The sequence below is a fragment of the Ochlerotatus camptorhynchus genome, unplaced genomic scaffold (genome assembly GCF_037179485.1).
Source record: "Ochlerotatus camptorhynchus isolate MF236.1 unplaced genomic scaffold, CSIRO-AGI_Acam_v1.1 ptg000021l, whole genome shotgun sequence".
Taxonomy (NCBI): Eukaryota; Metazoa; Arthropoda; class Insecta; order Diptera; family Culicidae; genus Ochlerotatus; species Ochlerotatus camptorhynchus.
The window spans coordinates 838,055-858,840 of record NW_027040513.1 but is presented as its reverse complement, the minus strand read 5'-3'; the positions used below and the strand labels follow the sequence as shown (position 1 = coordinate 858,840).

General features: G+C 40.4%; 1 protein-coding gene across 1 annotated transcript; it reads left to right on the top strand.

The window, feature by feature from the left end:
• The first annotated feature begins 5,368 nt into the window (after positions 1-5,368).
• NtR lies at positions 5,369-20,480 on the top strand. The gene is made up of 9 exons (XM_065225309.1): positions 5,369-5,480; positions 5,549-5,749; positions 6,046-6,330; positions 6,387-6,687; positions 6,757-6,970; positions 7,032-7,215; positions 7,279-7,419; positions 20,090-20,256; positions 20,316-20,480. Exons 1-9 carry the CDS (start codon positions 5,396-5,398, stop codon positions 20,433-20,435), a joined length of 1,698 nt encoding a protein of 565 aa, XP_065081381.1. The 5' UTR covers positions 5,369-5,395; the 3' UTR covers positions 20,436-20,480.
• Positions 20,481-20,786: the final 306 nt, after the last annotated feature.

Sequence of the window (20,786 nt, the reverse complement as noted above, 5' to 3'; positions counted from 1 at the left end):
TAAGCGGAATCCCAATGTTTCGGTCAGGGATGTGGCCAAAAAGTTGAATCTGTCCAAGTCTTTCGTTCGGAGAGCCAAGGACCCGGAGGGACTGCATACGTATAAACTGCAGAAGGCTCCAAATCGTGACGAACGGTAAAATACGGTGGGAAAGTCACGGGCCCGGAAACTGTACACCCAGATGCTGACGAAGCCTCATTGTTGAAATAACTTATGTTATAAGAGGTTTCGAATGGCAGAGGTATTACACCGAGGATGTACTCTATTGCACGCTTTGGCTCTGTCTCTGATCGATGACCAGACGATTTCTGTTGGTGACCATGGTTCCGTTTATCGAATGGCACACTTAAGCCATGATTTGGTTGTACTTGAAATTTGGATGACTCTTCGAACGCACCATCTTCAGTGGAACCTCTTTGATTACGATTGTTTGTCCTCAACAGCATTGAACTACCAGATGAAGGTAACAAACTATTGCTACTCGACGCATTGTCGATAGCAGGCAAACTATTGCCTGATGCATGCTTCGACAAACTATTGCCACTTGTTGATGGATTCGACAAACTATTGCCGACCTCAAATGCTGGTTGCTGCTGTAGATCGTAAATAATGGAATCTACAAGGAAACCATAAAAATCGCTAGTGTCTGAATCATCACCGTTTTCATCGTCGTCTTCTCTCTGTCGTTTCCTAGTGCCAGGCTTCCAACCACAAACAAGAGTTCTGGGCTGTTCGGTTCTCAACTTCAGTTGGTCGCAATGCGCGGAATAAATCCGACCACCTACTGAAACTTGAAACACGTTTTGAGATATTTGTTTCAAGAACTTGGCATCTAACCACCTTTTAACATCAGTTGCTCTAAAGTTTTTGAAATAGATTGGTTAAAACTATGAAATTCCTCACCACTGTGAGTCGTCAAATGCTTCTTAAAACTACTCTTTGGGTTGACTAGATCCAGTATCGTTTTCGGTGGAAAATTGAAAAGTTTTTCAGAAGGAAACTTAGAGTCCTCTGTACCATTTTTGCGATAATTAAACAAGAAATAAGAAATTGGATCTTCAATACCCATATCTTTTACACCAGGATCAAGCAGAAACTTTATCAAAACTTCCTTGACCACACGAACCATTCGTTCAGCTTGGCCATTACTGGAGGGGTGATACGGTGGACTTTTCATGAGCTGAATACCTTGTTGGCTGAAAAAGTCAACAAAATATTTGGAGTTAAACGGAGAACCCCCATCTGTCACAATGACATCTGGAAGACCAAACCTGAAAAAAAAAAAACATAAATTTGCTTCTGACCTTCATTGAATCCGTACCGTGTTTCATGTAATCGACTTCTAACCACCTCGAATAACTGTCAACTATGACAAGAAAAACCTTTTGCTGAAAATAGAAAAAAATCTGCATGAATCCTACTGAATGGGCGGCTGGTTTGAATCCAACTCGTAGTTTGCGTTGATTTTTTGGGAACAACAGACATTTGGCTACAAACTCTGCAATGTTTAACAAAATTTTTAATATCACTGTTTATTCCAAACCAGTACACCGACCATCTGGCTAGCTGCTTAAATTTTCTGATTCCGGAATGATTTCTGTGAAGCAGTTTTAAAACTAAATCCTGAAGCTTTGCAGGTTTGACTATACGATCCTGGAATATCAAACATCAATCAAGCTCTTCTAAATCTTGATGGCGCAGAAAACATCCCTAAAACTCCTATGAAGTTTATTAGGTCAACCGTTCTTCATAAATGACAAAACTTGTTGAAGAAACCCGTCGTTTTGTGTTTCCTTCGCAATCCTTGTATAGTCCACTGGTAATTCACCAGAGATATTGATTGTTTTGATATATTCCCTTTGTAAAGCACGTGGAACTTCTTGCGGTAACAGAAAATGAGAACAGTAATTAGCATTACCCATTTTTGATGACGGTCGATAGATGATATCAAAATCGTAGATTGAAAACTCCAAAATGTATCTTTGCAAACGCGTCAAAAAAATTAAATTCTTGCCATCCTTTCCAAAAATACTTGTGGTCAGTGTAAATTGGAAAATCTCGTCCCATACAAAAACTTATGGAACTTTTTTATCGTACTAACCACTGCAAGTGCCTCTAAATGCAAAATTGGATACGATTTCTGCGCATCAGTAAGCGAAAATGAAGTGAAGCTTATTGGCTTTTCTTCTTTATCGACAACGTGCGCTATGACTCCTCCTAAACCGTACCCACAGGCATTCGATACAACAATTGTCTCATTATGGATGATGAGACTTACGTCAAGGCGGACTTCTGGCAGCTTCCGGGGCTACTGTTCATCACCGCCCAGCACAAGTTTGATGTTCCGGAGGAAGTAAGAAAGCAGAAACTTTCAAAGTTTGCCAATAAATACATTATTTGAAAAGCGATCTGCTCATGTGGCAAGCGGAGTACGCCATTCGTCACTACCGGAACTGTAAACGGGGAGATCTACCTCAACGACTGTCTACAGATGCGTCTGCTTCCTCTGTTGAAGCTACACGAGGGCCCTACGATCTTCTGGCCGGATCTAGCGTCGTGCCACTATTCAAATGTTGTCCTGGAGTAGTACGAAGCCAACGGGATCACTTTCGTAGTCAAGGACATGAAACGCTGTTACAACTCTGGAGAGCATTTTTTGTGGTCGTTGGGGGTGGGTGGTTCTGAATATGCACAAACAGGCACAGATAAATTACATTCAAACTCTTTACTGTAATAAGCTTGTTGGCCCTGAAGAAGGCCGTTTTGTTACCAAAGCTGGTGATGATTTAACCTCCAAAACCGTACAGGGTGCGTCTCTGTCGCTTCAAAGCGTAGATGACATCCATGGCCACTTAAGCTTGGCGTGTTCAGTGTAGGTGACAGCATCACGGATCTCATTTTCCAGGAACATCTTCAGCACACCTCGTAGATCAAACCGGAGAACTGCCATACGGATGGCAGTTATCACGAAGAACTTGCGATGACGCTTGGCGCCTCCTTTACCAAGACCTTTTCCTCCTTTGTCACGACCAGTCATTGTTGCTTGTTAGGTAGAAGAGTGGACTACCTAACCTGCCACCACTTTCCTACTGTTGCTATTGCTGATTCTGCTGCCTGCTCACCAAGCCGTCCGAAGCGAAAATGAGTTGAGGCTAGACAACAGCGCTCTTTTATATCTTTTCAGGTTAAAGTAGAATGATGTGCAACCAACTGGTACTCGATTATGACGACTAGGTTTGGCAAGAACGTTTATTTCATGAAAGCAGTGGTAAAATTATCACTTTTTATTTGTACGTTGGTCAATGCTTGACATTATCATTTTTTAAATAGTATCTTGTTAAAAAATCATCAGTCGGAAGCATTGCTATTGATGCGTAGAAATATTTCTGATCGATTGGTGATAAAATGACTGAAATTGGTCAGGGGACAGCTCAGTTATTAATGTTCAAAATCTTTCATAATTTTGTTACATGTTCTATTTTCGTTTTTCACAAAGTGTACCCCCATATAGAAATCATAGACGCACAGAGATGTATCAAGCTAGTTTCTAGAATTAAAAAGGTATGGGATGAGGTCAAAAGTGCTGCTATATTTAAAAAAAATACGAAGTATAATATACAAACTATATTTTAGGCGCATTTTGAAAACAGTTGGAGCTAGAGTATGAAATTTATGCCTGCAGTCCCTGAAACACCTAACGAGGAGAATTGATAGGTAAAATTGCTGAGGATATGCGACGTATGGCCGACAACTAAATCGAGCAGCAGCTGAAGGTGGGTCCTCTCCATGAACTGTATGGGACGCACTCTCTAGCCTGATTTTGTTCAGTTCTGGAGGCCGTACTAATAGCCTAAAAATCTTGAAATAAGTGGCATCGTCATTCGTGTTTTTTACCGGAGTCGAATGATAGTTTTTCTACTTCTGCCTTTTCCGAGATGAATCAAAAATCAGAATCTGTGCTTGTGATGATGCTTGCGTGGTGGTACTTGAACTCGTAATCCTTGCTGTATTTTTTGCTGTGACCGATTTTGTCGTTCCTTCATGAAACATTCGTTTGGCATCGTCGAACCAAGAGAAAGGAATGACGCACGCTTGTTATTTTATGCTCATTTTACTTTCAACAGGACTTGCACTCGTATTCCATATGAACTCAAATAGGTCGTTTAATATTGGAACGATATATATAAAGTCAAAACTGCAGGGTTGCCAAACTCATGGGATACTGTGATTGAAACCTTGATTGCCACACTTCGGCACAACGCTTGGCGCAGATAAGGGTTTCGGCACAGATTGAGATGTGCAGAGTTGAACCAACAATCAATACGAAACTAACGATTTTAAATTGGTTCACCACTTTAGTAGCCTATTGGTCCCAAGCAAACGATTAACGTACCCTATTCTAGTTGAAATTCTATTACTACACTATGTTTGTTTTGATTCGCTATGAAAGTTTGACAGATAACATCAGGGGTGTGTGGATTCATGCAGAACATGCAGGGGTGAGTGAAATAGCTTGGGACTGCTTGGGACCGTTGTTCTGGTACTGAGTGAGCCAAAAATAATAATGATTTTCTTCGGGACCCAGTGGTCTTAGAGTTACCTCTATGGTTGAACACCCCTTGTAAAAAGGTTTATTTTCAAATAGTGATGGATTCAGCGCAGATTATTTTTGGCTATAATATTGATCTACCATACACAACGTGACTTGTAAGAAATATGTGAACCATTAAAAAAATCAAATCAAAATTAATGAATGAAACCCTTTAACCAGAGACAAACAGACATAACACATTGAATATTTTTTATTGTAAAACATCGTCGCTAAAACATTACCGCCATCTGTTGAGTACACTGTGTTGGGTAGTATGCTGAGCAGATGGCGGTAGTGTGTAAACGTCAAACGCAAGGGAATTGACTATGCGCGCCACAGGTGGCAGTACTACCAACTGAGATACTTTTAAATTGACCGTTAAATGCTTGTTCGATGAACAACTTGTGAGTGTTCTGTCTGTTTGCCTGTGCTTTAACCAACGATTGAAATCCAATGGCCTAATTGTTAAAACGGAAAAACCACTCCATTCTACGGAGAAGAACGCTATGCTTTAATGGTCAAGATTATATACAGTATGGTTAAGTGACACAGCCTTGTGAACAGTGTGTATTTCTTGTTATTTATCTCAACTCAAAATAATGATGCCAAAGCTATTCTAAAGCGACGTTCCACTGTAGCAGCCAAAGGGGAATTTCTTATCAAAGTCTCTCGAAAACTGACCTCAGCATCCTCCAGCCAACGTAGAGATCGAGAAAACGTTCTCAGTCTTATATCGCACTTCAATTCGAATACAACTTCTATGTACAAGCTCCGGAAGCCGTCGTTTCCTTGCATGATCCAATTATGTGGTTCTTCACGGCCATTTTTCTAACGGTAGGATTTTTCCAGTTTGGTTCGACGGAAAGCAAATACAACGTCACCTATGCAGGTTGGTTTGGAGAAGTCGATTCCACGTGGATCAGGTTTTAATAGACATTTCTATCGGTGGAAATTTAGATTTAGACAAGTGCAAGCAGTTCAACGCAATAAGTGGCTACAACTACCACACCTATTTCAAGCTGGAGGAACTAGACAATCACAACCTGGACAACGAAACACTCGTCAATCTGCGTCTGTTTGTGGTGGCCGCAAAAGATGCTCACATTCTCCTGTCCGATACCAATTCTACCAGCCCGGATGCTCAGGTCTATGAAATAGGTTGGTATCTAAGATATATAGGGGAAATGCAGGTAATGTCGGCCTAAGTGTCCCTAATTTGGGCCCATACATAAATTCAGCAATCAACTAAATTTTCAATAGCAACCAAAAATATCAATTAGTAACGTCCCAATAACGCGTTCATCTAGATAAAATTGATAAATAGCAGTTTTTTAGTGATGGGCCCAATCTTAGATCCATAGGCCAACATTAGAGACATTTCCCCTATAACATTTTAACACATCTCGTGGTGCCATGTGCATTTTTTGCGTTCTCGCTCGTTCTCGCCTTACTAGTTATCGGCGCTGGGGCAAACACATTCAGCGAGATAAGAAAACAGCGCAAGAAAAATCCACTTAAAACGAAAAGTACGAAGAACGTGCTATCACCGATCGATCCTTTGCCATTGCGAATTCGCATTACCAGGGAAGGCTTGATCGAGGTTGGTATCGAAGGTCAGGAGCTGCCGCTGATGTCCGCTACCGATAAGAACCTGATCGCGGTTCAGTATTTGAGTTTCAGCTCCTGGGGTTCGACTCACGCCAAATGGTTCTACGATTGTGCCTCGGATGATGATTCCCGTAAGTGCTCAAGTTATGTTTGCAGGTGAAGGTAGATAGCTAATAGTGTTGTTCAGTAACTCAGTTGGAAGAATTCGAATCGATCAAGCTCTTGACACCGAGGGAGCAGTTGATGTTTGAGCTGGAGATGAATTCGACCTTTAGGCCTCCCGAGTGGTTCACACCGATCGAGATAAAGCAGCTGGTTTTCACTCGAGTGGCATACGACTCCTGGAAGAACACGCTTCAAACTAGGTTCTTCCTTCGGGGAGCCTGGCGTGATAATCGGACCTCCTGGATACCGGAAGAGCATGGCAACATCACCAGAATTGTCGGTTTTCAGTTTCTCACCTGGACTCCTAGCGTCTATGTGAGGGAGTAGGTTTTCAAATGCTCCATACAAAAAAAAAAACTACAAATTTATAAAAATCATCTTTTCCCAATCAGTGACGCCGAATTGACGGTGAATGAAATGTTCGGTCTGGATCACGTTTCGTTCACCCACGACGGTTCTTTCGAGTGGCTATCGAAGGAAATCACCACGGATACCTACTGCGCTTTGCGGGACTCGCCCGAATGGCCACACGAGACCAACGAATGTGACCTGGCCATGGCCACCGAGCACGTCACGACGCCACTGAAGCTGATGCCCGATGCGGTGGTGAGATTTACACATTTTGACGTTCCCGTCAATGAGATATTAGCTGATGAGTTCATTTCAGAACTTCCACCCGAACATTATCCAATCGGACTGGAATGTGGAGAAGATTACCAAGCATCAACATGAAAACACGCACGAGTTGTTTGTGCTGAAGGATGGCAATCCGCGGATGGAATCGATTCTAAGGCTGCACCTGCGGCGGAACAACGAGTTTTACGATACGATTTTGTATGCTCCGTACTTTAGTAAGGATAATTTGATTTCTACTTTTAATGCAAATATTATTCAACCACATTATCTGCTTCTAGCGTCCAACGTGATGATTTTGGTGTCGTTTTGGTTGGATGGGATACTGAGAATCTTTGCCAATACGTTCGGAACCGTGATGCTGATTGCGGCTTTCCTGCAGATGTCTGCTTTTGTGCCGCCTACAATGAATCCTAAAATATGTAAGTATAAGGGGATTGTTTTTTTTTAATGCCGATTTTCATGCATTTGTATCAAGCATGATGGATCACAATATGTTTCAGTTTATTATTCACCGTTTGATATTGAATACATTTCCATTCACTCATTTTACTACCCTGAGCCCCTTCTTGAAAGATTTTCATCCTGGCTTGCTTTTGCCTTGCCCAGGTCAAAATTCTGTCAAATTGCTTGATTTTTTTGAGGAGTAAGCCCTTGGGTCTGCTTCTGCTACGATGTCGCGAAGGATACCAATTGAAAGTTTTCTTAGGATTTTCGTTTCCACCCTTTTGTGTGACGAGGTGGGGACTATCGTTCTCGAATATCTGTTGATAAAAGTTTCTAATGACAATGGAGCTCAGCATTCTAGTTCCTGTTGTGAGGTCACCAAACAATCATTTAACTGATTTTATGTCTGAAATTAAAATACAGCTTGATCTCCAAACATTTTGTAAACTCGCAAAGGCAGCGCTAGCCTTCTTGATTCCGCCGTCTAACGCTATCTGCCCAAGTCACCAAAAGTTCCGCATTCAGCGACAAAACTCACTTCCAAGTTCTATAAAGTTCATATAAAGTTCCGACCCTTCAAGTTCCATAAAGTTCGAATGAAGTTATGACAGAACTTTCAAGCTCCATAATGTTCAAATAAAGTTCCAACAGAACTTTCAAGTTCCATAAAGTTCAAATAAAGTTCCGACAGCACTTTCTTCCCGAGCAACCCAAAGTTCCACATTCAATGATAAAACCCACTTTCAAGTTCCATAAAGTTCCGATGCGTACTCCTAGCAACTTGAAGTTCAAAAAAAGTTCCAAAAAGCATCCCTAAGCACTTCTTATGAACTTCGGGCAAAGCTGAAAACATGGTCCAAGTTCCAAACAAGACCCCCCCCCCCCCCCAAGATACTTTAAAAGTTCCCTGCGGAACTTCTTAGCAATTTGAAAGTCATTGCCCACATGAAACAATCCACACAAGTCTTTATTAGTAACAAAATTTAATGTACGTAAATATGAAATAATCAGTGGCTAAAATAAATCATAATTCTTATATTTATGCAGTGCGTGTATGTGTGTGTGTGTGTGTGTGTGTGTATTCCCTCTAACCCAAACTGGCCGACAGAGCTATTATGGAAGCATAATTCTTATATTTATGCAGTGCATCAATATTCTATCCAAACATAAAAAAGAGCAATTTCCTGCATTCGAACCCGTATATTCGGCATGCGATCTACGGATGCTAATTACTGCGCCACAAGTGTGTTGGAATACCTTGCCGCACCAATTTAAAATACATCAAGGTATTGCGTTTCGTATTCAAGTAAGTTGGCTGGTACTGAAAACTCCAACAGTAGGCGGGACAACAGCTCACCTTAATATATCTCAGATGACGTAGCGGTTCGTGCTGGGGCTGCTTAGAATGCTCTTCAATTATGGTACCGAAACTTTCATGTTCTTATAACGACTTAAAAATGATGCTGCTTAGAATTCTATAGACCACCTTCAACCAAGCTGCTTAAGCCACAAATAGCCTTTTAACAGAACTTTTGGTTACTTGGGTAGTTACCATGATATTCAGAACTTTCGAGACACGGACCAAGAAGTCTATAAACATTAAAGGGGCAAAAAGCATGAATTAAGTTGTGCGGGATTACGGGCGAGACCCCAAGCTCGTCCCTCCATCCCCGGCTGCGATTAAAATTCTTTGGATCGAAAACATGTCTAGCTTAACTTGGACTGACTGCACATACCAATTTCTGCTACTCCGTAATTGATCATAATCAGTTAAATTTCGCAATGAATCAACTGCATGGAGCTACCGGCAATTCTCATTGTACAAGTCTCAGCGCCAGCCACGTCCTTCCCTAGCAGCACACTTGTCACTGAATAGTTGTGGTTACTAGTATGTGACTTATTTCAGTCACAATCAAGTTGAAGCAACTTATTATGATGGACTTGTGTTGCTTGGGTTGCAATCAGGCGGGAGTAAGGAAGGAATTTTTACTATATTTTATTTTTCACCGTCTTCGACGTACAGACTGAACTTTTCTACTTATAAACTACACACTTAGAAAAAAAATCATGTGAATTTAGGTGCTCTGAGACTGACATAAAAGAGCGTCAATTTTGACATAAAATTAAATCATAACAAACGCCAAATTCAACTCAATCAAACGTACTTTCGAACTTTTCAGTCTCGGAGCACATAATTTTACATGACATATTTAACAAGTAACATTTATTTACATATTTACATGACATATTTAACAAGTAAAATTTTAAATTTAATGAAATGCTACAAAGCAACTATAAAACAACATTCATAAAACCCTGGTCAAGGCTATTTTGTCATTAATGCATCCACCAAAACCTCATTAAGACTAGAATATGTCTAGTTGGTCCACCCTGGAGAAGGTTCTGAAGGGTGTATTCTCGAAGCTCTTCAAGGTTGATTTACTGCAAAAGGTTGTATGACGAACGCATTGAGAACCATTTGAAAGCTGCAATAAAAGCTATTTAGCGACAATAAAAACCCTTTCCGAGCCATTTTCCCTAGCCGCATGCTGAATCCACTAGGAAAGCATCAATCAAGATAGCAAAGGATTTATGAATCCGATCTTATCAACATAATTAAAATAGAAACTGATGGTATAAAAATATTGTTGAATATCCAAATTTATTACAATAGTTCTCATAAGTGGCCTAGTTTTAAGTGCCATATTAAATTTTATGTGAAATGTACGTGAAAACATCGAAAAAATTAAGTCCACCCTCGTAAAACGTCGACTTGACTAATTATTTAACAGTGAAAAAAAAAATATATTCTTCAGATCGAGCTTGGCAAAGTTTTTTTTTTATTTTTGCATTTAAATGTTTGCTCATTGCTAAATTTACCAAAATATAGTTATATCTAAGGAAATATTAATGAACAAGCAATCTAATTGTAACATGGCGGTGGCATAAACGTTGATTTTCATGAGTCATTTGTGAAAAAGTTGTTTTGCATTCAAGAATTCCTTAACAAATTAATAAGGTTTTAAAATGGCTTTTATGAAGAAAACTTGCAGGCTGAATTGTATTTATCTAAAGCCATTTTGCTTGATCCTAACCCGTTCAGATTTATGGCAGCATTTATGGAGGCAAAGTTGCCTGCAAAAAGTTAAACGTCAAAGTTTGTTTATCTTTCGATAGTTGCGCTGTGAGATCCAGGATTTTTCCAGGTGGTTTTCTCCCGATGGATTAGGAGCAGTTACTCAGATAGTTTGCGATACTGTTTTACAACAGCTGGAAGCGCAATCGTTCCCGAAAAAGATCCCCTTCTTCCGGATGGTTACAGAAGTGCACCTTCCAACGATGCAGGGATGTACGCTTGAATGAAATTTTCGAAGAATTGATTCTTTAGCCGAATAAAATCGCTGCTATGGATCGGAAACCAGCTAATCTCCACTAACTAACAGTTTCAGTGGTTTGCTGTCGGTTTTTATTTCGATTATCATCTATTCGCAAGATCTGGAGAAGGCTGGTATGTTTTTAAACATTCGACAATGTTTTATGAATTCGAGGGCCCCGCTCACTTTACTCTTCTCCGCCAGATGGTCAGTCGTTGATGGTGTGCTGGTTCTTCTAAAGAAGTAAATTTTGCTGAAATCGGCTTGAATTTTTCATCCTACTTCGTCTATCCTTCGAGATTTCCTTGTCATAAATTTGGCATTTATTAACTATGAGGAACCATATTTTAAGCTCAATTTGTAAACAGAGTAGTTGGGGAGTTCATGATGCACTTTAAAAAGCCAAAAAAGCAACAATAAATGCTTTTTGCTCTAATGCAAAACCTAATGGTTTTATGGTTGCTTTTATAAAGATAGAACACATTTATAAAGTTTTTTTTTTATCAAGACATTAATAAACAATTGCTAATGACGTTTATGCTTGAATTACAGAACAGTTTTAAGGAGGGATTGATAAAAAAGACAGTTTTTTAAAACATTAAAAAGCTGAATTACTAAGCAGGAATGTTTTACACTTTGAAATGCTATATTTAAACTAAATAGATTGTTCATTGCCGTTATAAAACCATCATAAATCAGAGTGGATGCTAAATGGTCACTGAATTGTTACTTGGGATGTTTGTTTACGTCTCATCCTTTATGTCAAAGATGGATTCCGTCACGTGTAAAATTATGTATTTCTAAGTGTGTATTTCTAAAAACGTTTTAAGTCAAGTTAAATTAAATTCATCACACACACACTTAGAAAAAATCATGTAAATTTAGGTGCTCTGAGGGTGACATACACAAGCGTCAATTTTGACATCAATTTGAGTCATAACCGACGTGAAATATAGCTCAATCAAACGTACTTTTCGCCGAGCAACGGCTTTTCAGTCTCGGAGCACTTAATATTAAATGAGATGTTTGTTTACGTCTCATCTTTTATGTCAAAGATGGATTCCGTTACGTGTAAAATTAGTAATTTCTAAGTGTGCAGTCAACATTGAACAAGCGAAGACACGTATCGAAAGGGTTGCTGTTATCGTAGTTTGTTATATGGTATGGGACTGCTATTAAAGCTGAGTTCCGAAACCACCGAGAAGGAATTTTTAGCGGAATCTGTGCGAGAAGTTCAGGCCAGTCGATAGATCCTCCAATGACATCGAAGACAAATGGCCGCTGCATCGTTACTCGTTTGACAGATAGTGGCTCCAATCCTATCAGCATGCATCGGTCGGCATAAGGAGGAAGATGGGTCGGATCGTTCCAGGGAAGTTGTCTAAGTGCAAAACGTAAGAATCGTTTCTGTATTCGTTCTATCACGAGAACATGCGCTACTTTATAAGGGGACCAAATCGGAGCTGCGTACTCCAGAATACTACGAACCAACCAGCAGCAGAGTATTTTTACAGCGGTGAACTCAGAAGCGTGGCGACGTATGAATCCCAGCACAGAAAAAGCTTTGGCAGTCGTAATGCTCACGTGTTCGTTGAATCTGAGCTTTGAGCCGATGGTAACTCCGAGGTCACAGTTGGACGACACACGTTCCAATGATGCCGTTACCGTCCTGTATTGATGAAAAATGGGGTTATGACAGCGGCCGACGATAATAATTTTACACTTCTTGTTATTAACCCGATCGAGCCGAGTTGACCGTAACATATGCGGTACGATCGCACAAGTTATGATATGCACTCTGTAATCCAATCTGAAAAACGTACGTGCTTTAGTTTCTCCACGACTAGAATATGCGGTACAGTGTCGAAGGCTTTCGCAAAGTCAACATACACCGCGTCAACTTGCCGCCTCTCTTCTACTCCACGGGACAGTGGGGAGACGTAACACATGAGGTTCCTTGTTGTAGAGTGATGCTTCATAAAGCCATGCTGACCATCTAAAATAATGGGAGGCGCCAGTCATGGAAAATCATTTACATTCATTTCATGCATTCATTTACATTCATTTGCCTCTAATTTTTTTCATCAACAGCATTCCGCAAAATGATATATAGAGCTTTAGTAGATTTTGTTATTATCTACAACTTTTGCCCACAACTCAAATCTGTATCTCTTATGCATCACGAATTAGAGCGGGCAGAACTCGTTACTGTTTTTCAGTGAATGTAAAACACATTCACTGAAAAACAGTAGTGGATTCTGTTTGCTCTGGTTCATCATGCATAAGAGATACAGCTTTGAGTTCTTGACAAAGGTTGTAGTTAATAACGAAACCTACAAAACCTTCATACATCATTTTGCGGAATTCTGTTGATGAAAAAAGTTAGGGGCAAATGAATGTAAATGAATGCATGAAATGAATGCAAATGATTTTCCATGCCTGGGAGGCGCCACGTTGATTAGAACGTTGTGCACCAGTCTTTCAAAAACTTTGCTGAGACAGCAAAGTATAGATATGTCGCGATCATTTGTCACCTGATTACATTTGCCAGACTTGTGAATAGGAACGATGTAAGCAGCTTTCCAAGCCGTCGGAAAGGGATCTTTCATGAAGCGATCGGTTGAAAAAGCGAGCAGATTTTCAGCAACAGGGGTGGTAAACCGTCCATCTCAGGTCCTTTTTTGATGTCAAGTTCATCGATGACTTCTGCTACTTCTTTTGCGGAAAACTGAATAACGGGTAGGTTGATGTTGTGCGAAGGAATGTGAGCAAAACAATCGCGCCTTGGTACAGGTGACACTTCCCAAGTAACAATTTTGGTTTTATAAGGGTTCTGTAGACCATGATTTAGACTTGTAGAATGTTATAAAACCTCTATAAAGCTTGCAATGTTTATTGGGTTTGCTACGCCTCGAAGGACAAGGCGAAAAGGTTTGCTGCATCCACATTTATATTAGCGTGGGCATCATTAAAGCTAACGTTGCATGGGATGCGAGAGGATGCTTGCCGTTTCTTCACGAAATCCCACAAGCACGATGGGTTTTGTTTGCCGCTGTCCTGGATCCTGAATAAGTAGTTATCATAGGTGGATAATAGAACTGTTTTATACTGCAGCTCTACTTCGCGAAGGTAATCACGGTCGTTCTCAGACTTTGAAAGGAAGAAACGATGACGTGCTCTTCTTATGAAGGTTCCGAAGTTCGGAGGTCCACCATAGCTTACTGGAAACTGAACTGAACGGTCATCTTTTCCGAGGAACATATTCGTTAAGCCTGCGTAAAGCTTGTCATTGGATGCTTATAATATTCCATCCAATCGTCCGGTTAGCGATAAAGAATTCCAGTCAATGGCAGCCAGAGCCGTTTTCAACTGGCCATAATCGCACGAGCGGAAATCGTAGCAAAGATTATCGTCCGACTCGTTCTGTACTACTAAATCATCGATACTCTCATCGAACAGCATAACAAAAGGCACCTGGTGATTGCCAACGGGCAACAGAGGCGTGGCGGGTTCAATAAGGTCTAGTCGCTCTGGAAGACTGACGAATACAAGATCGAGAAGCCTGCAGAGAACATAGTTTCAATGAGTGCCTGTTCATGCTTGGAAGAAACATTCAAGGGAATGAAACCATTTACATCCTCGTCCTATTGCCAACGCGAATTGGGGAGGTTAAAGTCACCCAGAGATACAATGATGTGAGCGACAGAAGCACAGTTTGCAATATGCTGCACTGCGTTACAGGTCGGCACATGAGTTTGGTGGAAGGCTAATAGCGACAATGTAAAGAGACCGTAAATCCAATCGTACCCGGACGGCGACTTGCTCGAGATAACTAGTTACAATTCAACAGTGCAATAGTTTCACAGTTGAGGTGAGCTTTGACCGCGATTAATACTCCTCCTTCGCGAGAATACTGACTAGTCTGACACTGCGATCACAACGGTAAAATGTATAGTCGGACGAAATTTCAGCACTATTGATATCAGCTCGATGCCAAGTTTCCGTGAAAGCTAGAAAGAAATAAAAGTAACTGCACAATTTTGGTTCACATGCCTCTAACATTCTGATAGTAAAGCTCGATTCAAAGTAAATCTGGACGCACGGTTTAATACACCACCGCGCCCCTGGTGGTTGGAACAAAAAACATTTGACAGGCATTTGTTGATGTTTCATTGACGAAGAAATTGGTGAAAAGTTTTCTCGATTGATCGACGCATCCCGAAATTACGGATCATGGAACTTGAGAAAAGAAAATTAATTGTGCACAAACATCTAGAGCACCCTTCGTGGTCTGCCTCAAAAATAGCAAAACTATTAAAATTCCCAAAGTCAACGGTGAGTCTTGTAATCAAACGTTACAAGGATACTCTGAGTGTGGATAGAAATGAAGCGTTGAGAAGATGTTTTTTTTTCGTTTCGAATTCAACGGAGGGATGAACATCATGGCATTGTTGGGACGTTGTAAGGTTGACTGGACTCACTGTGATGGCCGACACTGGAACTTCTGTGATGCATTAACGTGCTGCTGAGTGGAAGTGACTTGACGACTACAGGCAGCTGAAAGCGATAAACGTTGCTTGACGTGAAATGCAGCGTTGCCAGATTGTTTGAAAGATTATCGGTATCGAAGGTATTAAAAAATCGGTATTTATCGGCATTTACTATTTAATTCATTTTATATTTTTGAAAGCAACATTTTTAACAATGGTGACGACTGGGATTTGAGAGGAATTGCTTTGTTTAACGGCTTTCTCAGTCTTAAAAAACTCTTTAATTTTTTAATTTAATTTTTAAAATTATCGTTGTTCTCAAATTGTGATCTAAATTGTGAACAAGTTGTTTTTTTTTTCAATTAAATATCATTAAATGAAACCAAAATGTGAAAAATCAGCCACAACAACGACTAAACTATTGGCAATATCGACAAAAAATATTTTCCTTTGAAAAAGGCCACAACCCATGGCCGAAATGTCGAGCAAATTACATCGTAGTCGTTGCAGTGTTGCAGTGACTGAGAAAGCCGTTAATCAAAGCAAAATTTTTGCTTTTGAACTATGATCGAAAAATTCCGTAAGAAAACTCCGGGGAATGTTTGAATTAGCTTCTCAACGAAGCTGACAAAACATCCACAGAAAGACGAAAGAAGCTCTCCTGGATGAAGTTCGAGTAAAGTTCTAAGAAAAGTTAGAAAAACATCCGAGACACGAATTGAGAAACTTATGGCGAAAATTTAAATAAACTATCGGAAGAAAATTGGATGTCATATCCAAAGGAAGCCAGAAAAGTTTCGGAAATCGGAAGTAAATTTTCAAAAGTAGCCATTTCCAGTAAAAGCCAGAAGAAGCTCGGAAAAACCTTCCAATGGAAGTCGAACAAAAAAGCCTTTGGCTTATGGTCAAACTTCCAGAACAAGACGAAAGAAATTTCTGGGAGAATTAATTGAACATCCTGGAGAAGACGAAAGAAACTTCCTAGAGACACTGGCAGAAACTTCCTAAGGTAGATTGGAAGAAACATCTGAAGAAAGTCGGAAGCCAGAGCGCTTACGGAACATGTGAAAGTAACAAGTAAATAATTCATAAAACATCCCTGAAGACGCCGCAATTTCCTTCAAGTTTTCGGAACAGTCCTGAAATGCACTTAGGAATATTCCATAATTCTTCGAAATTCCTTAAAAGTTCTTGTAATTTTCCTGAAATTAGGGAATATCTCTAATTTTTTAATTTTAATTTTTAAAAGTTATCGACAATGCCATTAAAAAAGCATAGAACTCCCTATAAAATGTTCTCGCAATGTTCTACTGTTCATGTTACTTCCCTAACGTTTCCTAAATTTGCATGAGCCCCTCAGGACATTGCTGAAGTTTTTGGAAATTGCCTGAGTTACTCGGAACTCCTTTATAATTTCAGTAATTTCATTGAAATTTGATCTGTTCTGATGTTCTCTGAGCTTCACTAAAGTTCCTGAAAACCATTAAATTTCCCTGAAGTTCTTTGAACTTGTGAAGATATTTAAAATATTTATGATGTTTCCTTAAGTTCACTAGAGTTCGCTGGACATTCCTGAAATTTCCGGGTTTTCGAATTGTAACAGAAGTTTTTGAAACTATCTTTAATTTATCGAAACAAACACAAACGTCTAGACTTGTCTGAAGTTTCAGAACTTCTTAAATGTTCCTGCAGCTTGTGTGAATTCGCAATAAAAATCTGATAGCATCCTTGAAGTTCCGGAAAAGTTGAAAAAACTGGCGGGAGAAGATGAAAGAATTATTCGAGCGAAGGCTGAAGAAGCTTCTAAGGTAAGATGGAAGAAAATTTCAGGGAAAGTTAAAAAATGAATACAAACTTCCGGAAGTTAAATTATGTTTAAATACTATTTCTCGATTCCCTAGGCATAACCGGAAAGAGCCATCGACTAATCAAAAGGAGGAAATGCAAACATTAGTCAAAAGAGTATCAAGCATAAGGCATCTTTAGAGATGATTTTTTTTTAGAATTTTTTTTTTTTGTTTAATAATTTATTTGATAAGGCTCAACCGAATTAACTTTACAGAGCCGAGGATTCTTGGTCACTATACAATACATCTTAAAACTATAGTCAAAAGGTACAACACAATAAACACTTTATCTTCCGCTATCCAAAAAGCCTCCTCCATCAGAACTGGAGCCGCTTCCAGTAGTTTCATTGTATGGCAAATTGTTGTACGCCAACGAGGGTCAGAGCGCGTCCATTGCAGCAATGGACGCAAAATGTGGTCAGCACTCACACACTCATCACGAAACGGTTGCTTTCCAAAGTCGACGACGCATCGACCGAAAGAACTGCTGATGAAGAACAATGAGGAGGACCACACAATGGTTGCTGCCGAGGAAACAGACGATCGCGTAGCACACATCGAGAGTGGCCTGCTTTTGTCGACAGCCGAGTGAACACTGTTTTAGAATTTTGAAGGCTAAAAAAATATGAGGTTTTCAAAAACATACAAGTCTCTCACAAAAAAAAATGTCCGAAATTCGAGCGAGTTCAGGCAATAATAATTTTGATTATTCAAAAAAAATCGGTATAAATCGGTATAAAATCATAAAAATCGGTATTCTGAGGAACCTTATCTGTATATCGGTATCTAGTTCGGAAATCGATATAAATACCGATAAATCGGTATATCTGGCAACGCTGGTGGAATGTTCATATTGTGGACGCACTTGCCTGCTGCGACAGAGTGGAATACCTCTTCACCAACTTCGTACACAGGACCGGGATGGTTGCAGGTCGCTGGCGTTAGTGGCTCGACTGTGACGAGTGGATTAGGGGATTCCGTAAGGTATGCAGGCGTGAGTGCTGATGATGAGAAAGTAGGGTACAATGCTCGATTGGATTCGCCAAGATCAACTGAGAAGCATCGGCGAGAGCTTGAACTGGCGTTGTAAAGCTGAAAGCCACTGTCATTATCGGAAGTGATACGTTCATATTGAATGTGTACTTGCCTGCGATAACGGGCTGGAAGACCCCTTTACCAATATCGTACACAGAGTCGGGGATGACTGATGGAGTGACTCGACTGTGACGATGGGGTTAGGGGTTACCGTGGGATTTGCAGGCGTGCATCCCGGTGACACAAGTGCTGACGATGATAATGTTGATCGACTGAATACGTCGAGAACATCCATGAAGCATCGGCGTGAGTTTGTAAATAAATTTAGTGGTGTTGAACGGCTGGAAGCGATCGGCATTACCGGAAGTGTATTGTTCGAATCGATTGTGTACTTGCCTGATGAAGCAGAGTGGAAGACCACATCTCCGTACCCAAACACAGGACTGGGACTGAAGAGCGCCGGTAGGAGAGGCTGAATTGTGATGGGGTGGATTAAGGGCTTCCAAATCGCTTGATTTATTGCGTCCCGGGCTGGAAGAGATCAGCTTAGATTCATAATGGAACTGATCGAGGATGATGAAGCTTCCGGCAGTACTAATGGCGTGATTGGTTTTTTGGTCTTCAGCGAGAATCGAAATTGTTGAGACCCGTAATCCTCGAACTCTCGAAACAGCAGTCCTTCTGGCCAATTTACAGGGTTAAGTGCTTTGATCAAGTCCTATTTTGAAAGACACGAACGAAAACGTGTTGTTGTCTTTGCATTTCGGCACGAGCTTCACTACTGGTGGATCGCTGTCGATTTCGTCATGGTGCGTACGGATTCCACAGGGATGTCTGGGTAAATTCTGGACAGATATAGCCAAAAATATTGTTCCACATTGTTTTTGAAAATGGGAACTGAATCAACATTATCCTGCGTTTGTTTGCTCCCAATTTGGCATTTATCAGGATCCCGTGCAGTTGATTCCATCTCGTAGGGACGTTTAGCACCCCTTCGTTGATCGATGGTAGGCCAGAGAGAGTTTGTAGCTGGTGGGAGTTGTGCAATGGGCCTTGAATTCAGTTGCTTAATCACGTCGCTAGCGTCGCGACGCCGTACGAGACCCCGCTTCAGCAGTGAGTAGAGTGCCAATTTTAAACCCTCGTATACACGCCGCATATATGTGAAAACCCGCACCCACACGCCACATAAAAGGGTAATAAATGTTTTAAAAAATGTGAATTTTCCCGTGTTTGCATACTTTGTCCGCGTAGCTCCTCCGAATACCCAGTAACATGCCGGCCCTGTGACACAGTTGAGGGGTCTCATACTACTGAGCTAATTACCCGGGAAAGTATGGTCATGCCATAGTCATAAAAGAAATATAGAAGTAGTAGGGTTTAGATCTAATTTTGGGCCTACTAAGCACAACCCACCTATTTTTCGAGTGGATTTTTTCACAAAATGGAATGTTTTCACTACAGATGACTTTTAAATTTATTTACCTTTCCGTACGTAACGTAAGATTTGCTAAAGAGAAACAAATTGATGAGATATTGCTAAAAATCTAACACTGCTTCATGACCCCAAACTCGGCCTGCGGATTTTAAATTAAGCCTAATACATTGAAATCCTATTCATAATTTAACCAATGATCTTTTGCTCAGTAAGCAAAAACTGGTGCCACTTGACCACTGAGCTACTCACATAACTACAAACAATTACGAACAACATGCCCGATGACATGAAGCAACCGGAATTAAATCTTCAAACCAGTAGCTAATGCATTTTAATAGTTCTTTGTATATCAAGTATCCATGCAGTATAACATAGTTAGGAATTAAATCTTTAGAATGTATACTGAAAATGAAAATCAAACGCATCAAACACAAACAATTTTTGCTTACCATTCCTTTCAGTTGCATTCTTCCGCTGCAGCCTCTACTTCTCGTGGATCTGCGTGCTGCTCTTCATTCTGGACAAATGGCTACGAACCTATGCCGCAAAGATGGCCCCCGACTCTTGGCTAGCACGGCTCATTAGCTACCCTTACCTGAGAATCATACTCCGACTGGATGGAGCATCGGTAGGTCTTCATTGTCATCACATTTTACGATTTCACGTGCCACGTGTCTTGTTTTTCAGAACTACGATACCCTGCATCAGAAAAATCTAGAATGGCGTGACTTTGTGAAGATGTTGGATAGAATTGTCTTCTTGGTAATGGCCGGAATACTGATTGTTTCTTGCTTTAAGAAAATTTGAATTTGATTTTAACTTTCAACTACACAATATTATTCAATCTGAGCATCTGAAAATTTAGAGAGAACTATCAAATAAAGAACAAACACCATTTTAAAACATTTTATTCACTTCAGTATAATCTAGTACGGTAAGCATTCAGGTTACCCTCGCGTTCCCGTTTCTGAAACTCCTCATACAACTTCAAAACGAACCGATCCAGCGCAATCTGTTGTTTCCATCTCTTTTCCATCAGCATGTTCATCTGTTCCTCGACTTCGTCCTCGATGGCTTCCTCCGGAATTTCAAGTATGAAGAAATCCTTTCGCACCAGATTGTTGCTTGTGGGCCCTGGAACATTTCATTATCATTTCA

Excerpts from the sequence above, each read along its gene's own strand:
- NtR (XM_065225309.1), top strand. The coding sequence starts at position 5,396 with ATGTGGTTCTTCACGGCCATTTTTCTAACGGTAGGATTTTTCCAGTTT. Across the intron at positions 5,481-5,548 it reads ATACAACGTCACCTATGCAG|ATTTAGACAAGTGCAAGCAG; the intron begins GTTGGTTTGGAG and ends GTGGAAATTTAG. Across the intron at positions 20,257-20,315 it reads TCCGACTGGATGGAGCATCG|AACTACGATACCCTGCATCA; the intron begins GTAGGTCTTCAT and ends CTTGTTTTTCAG.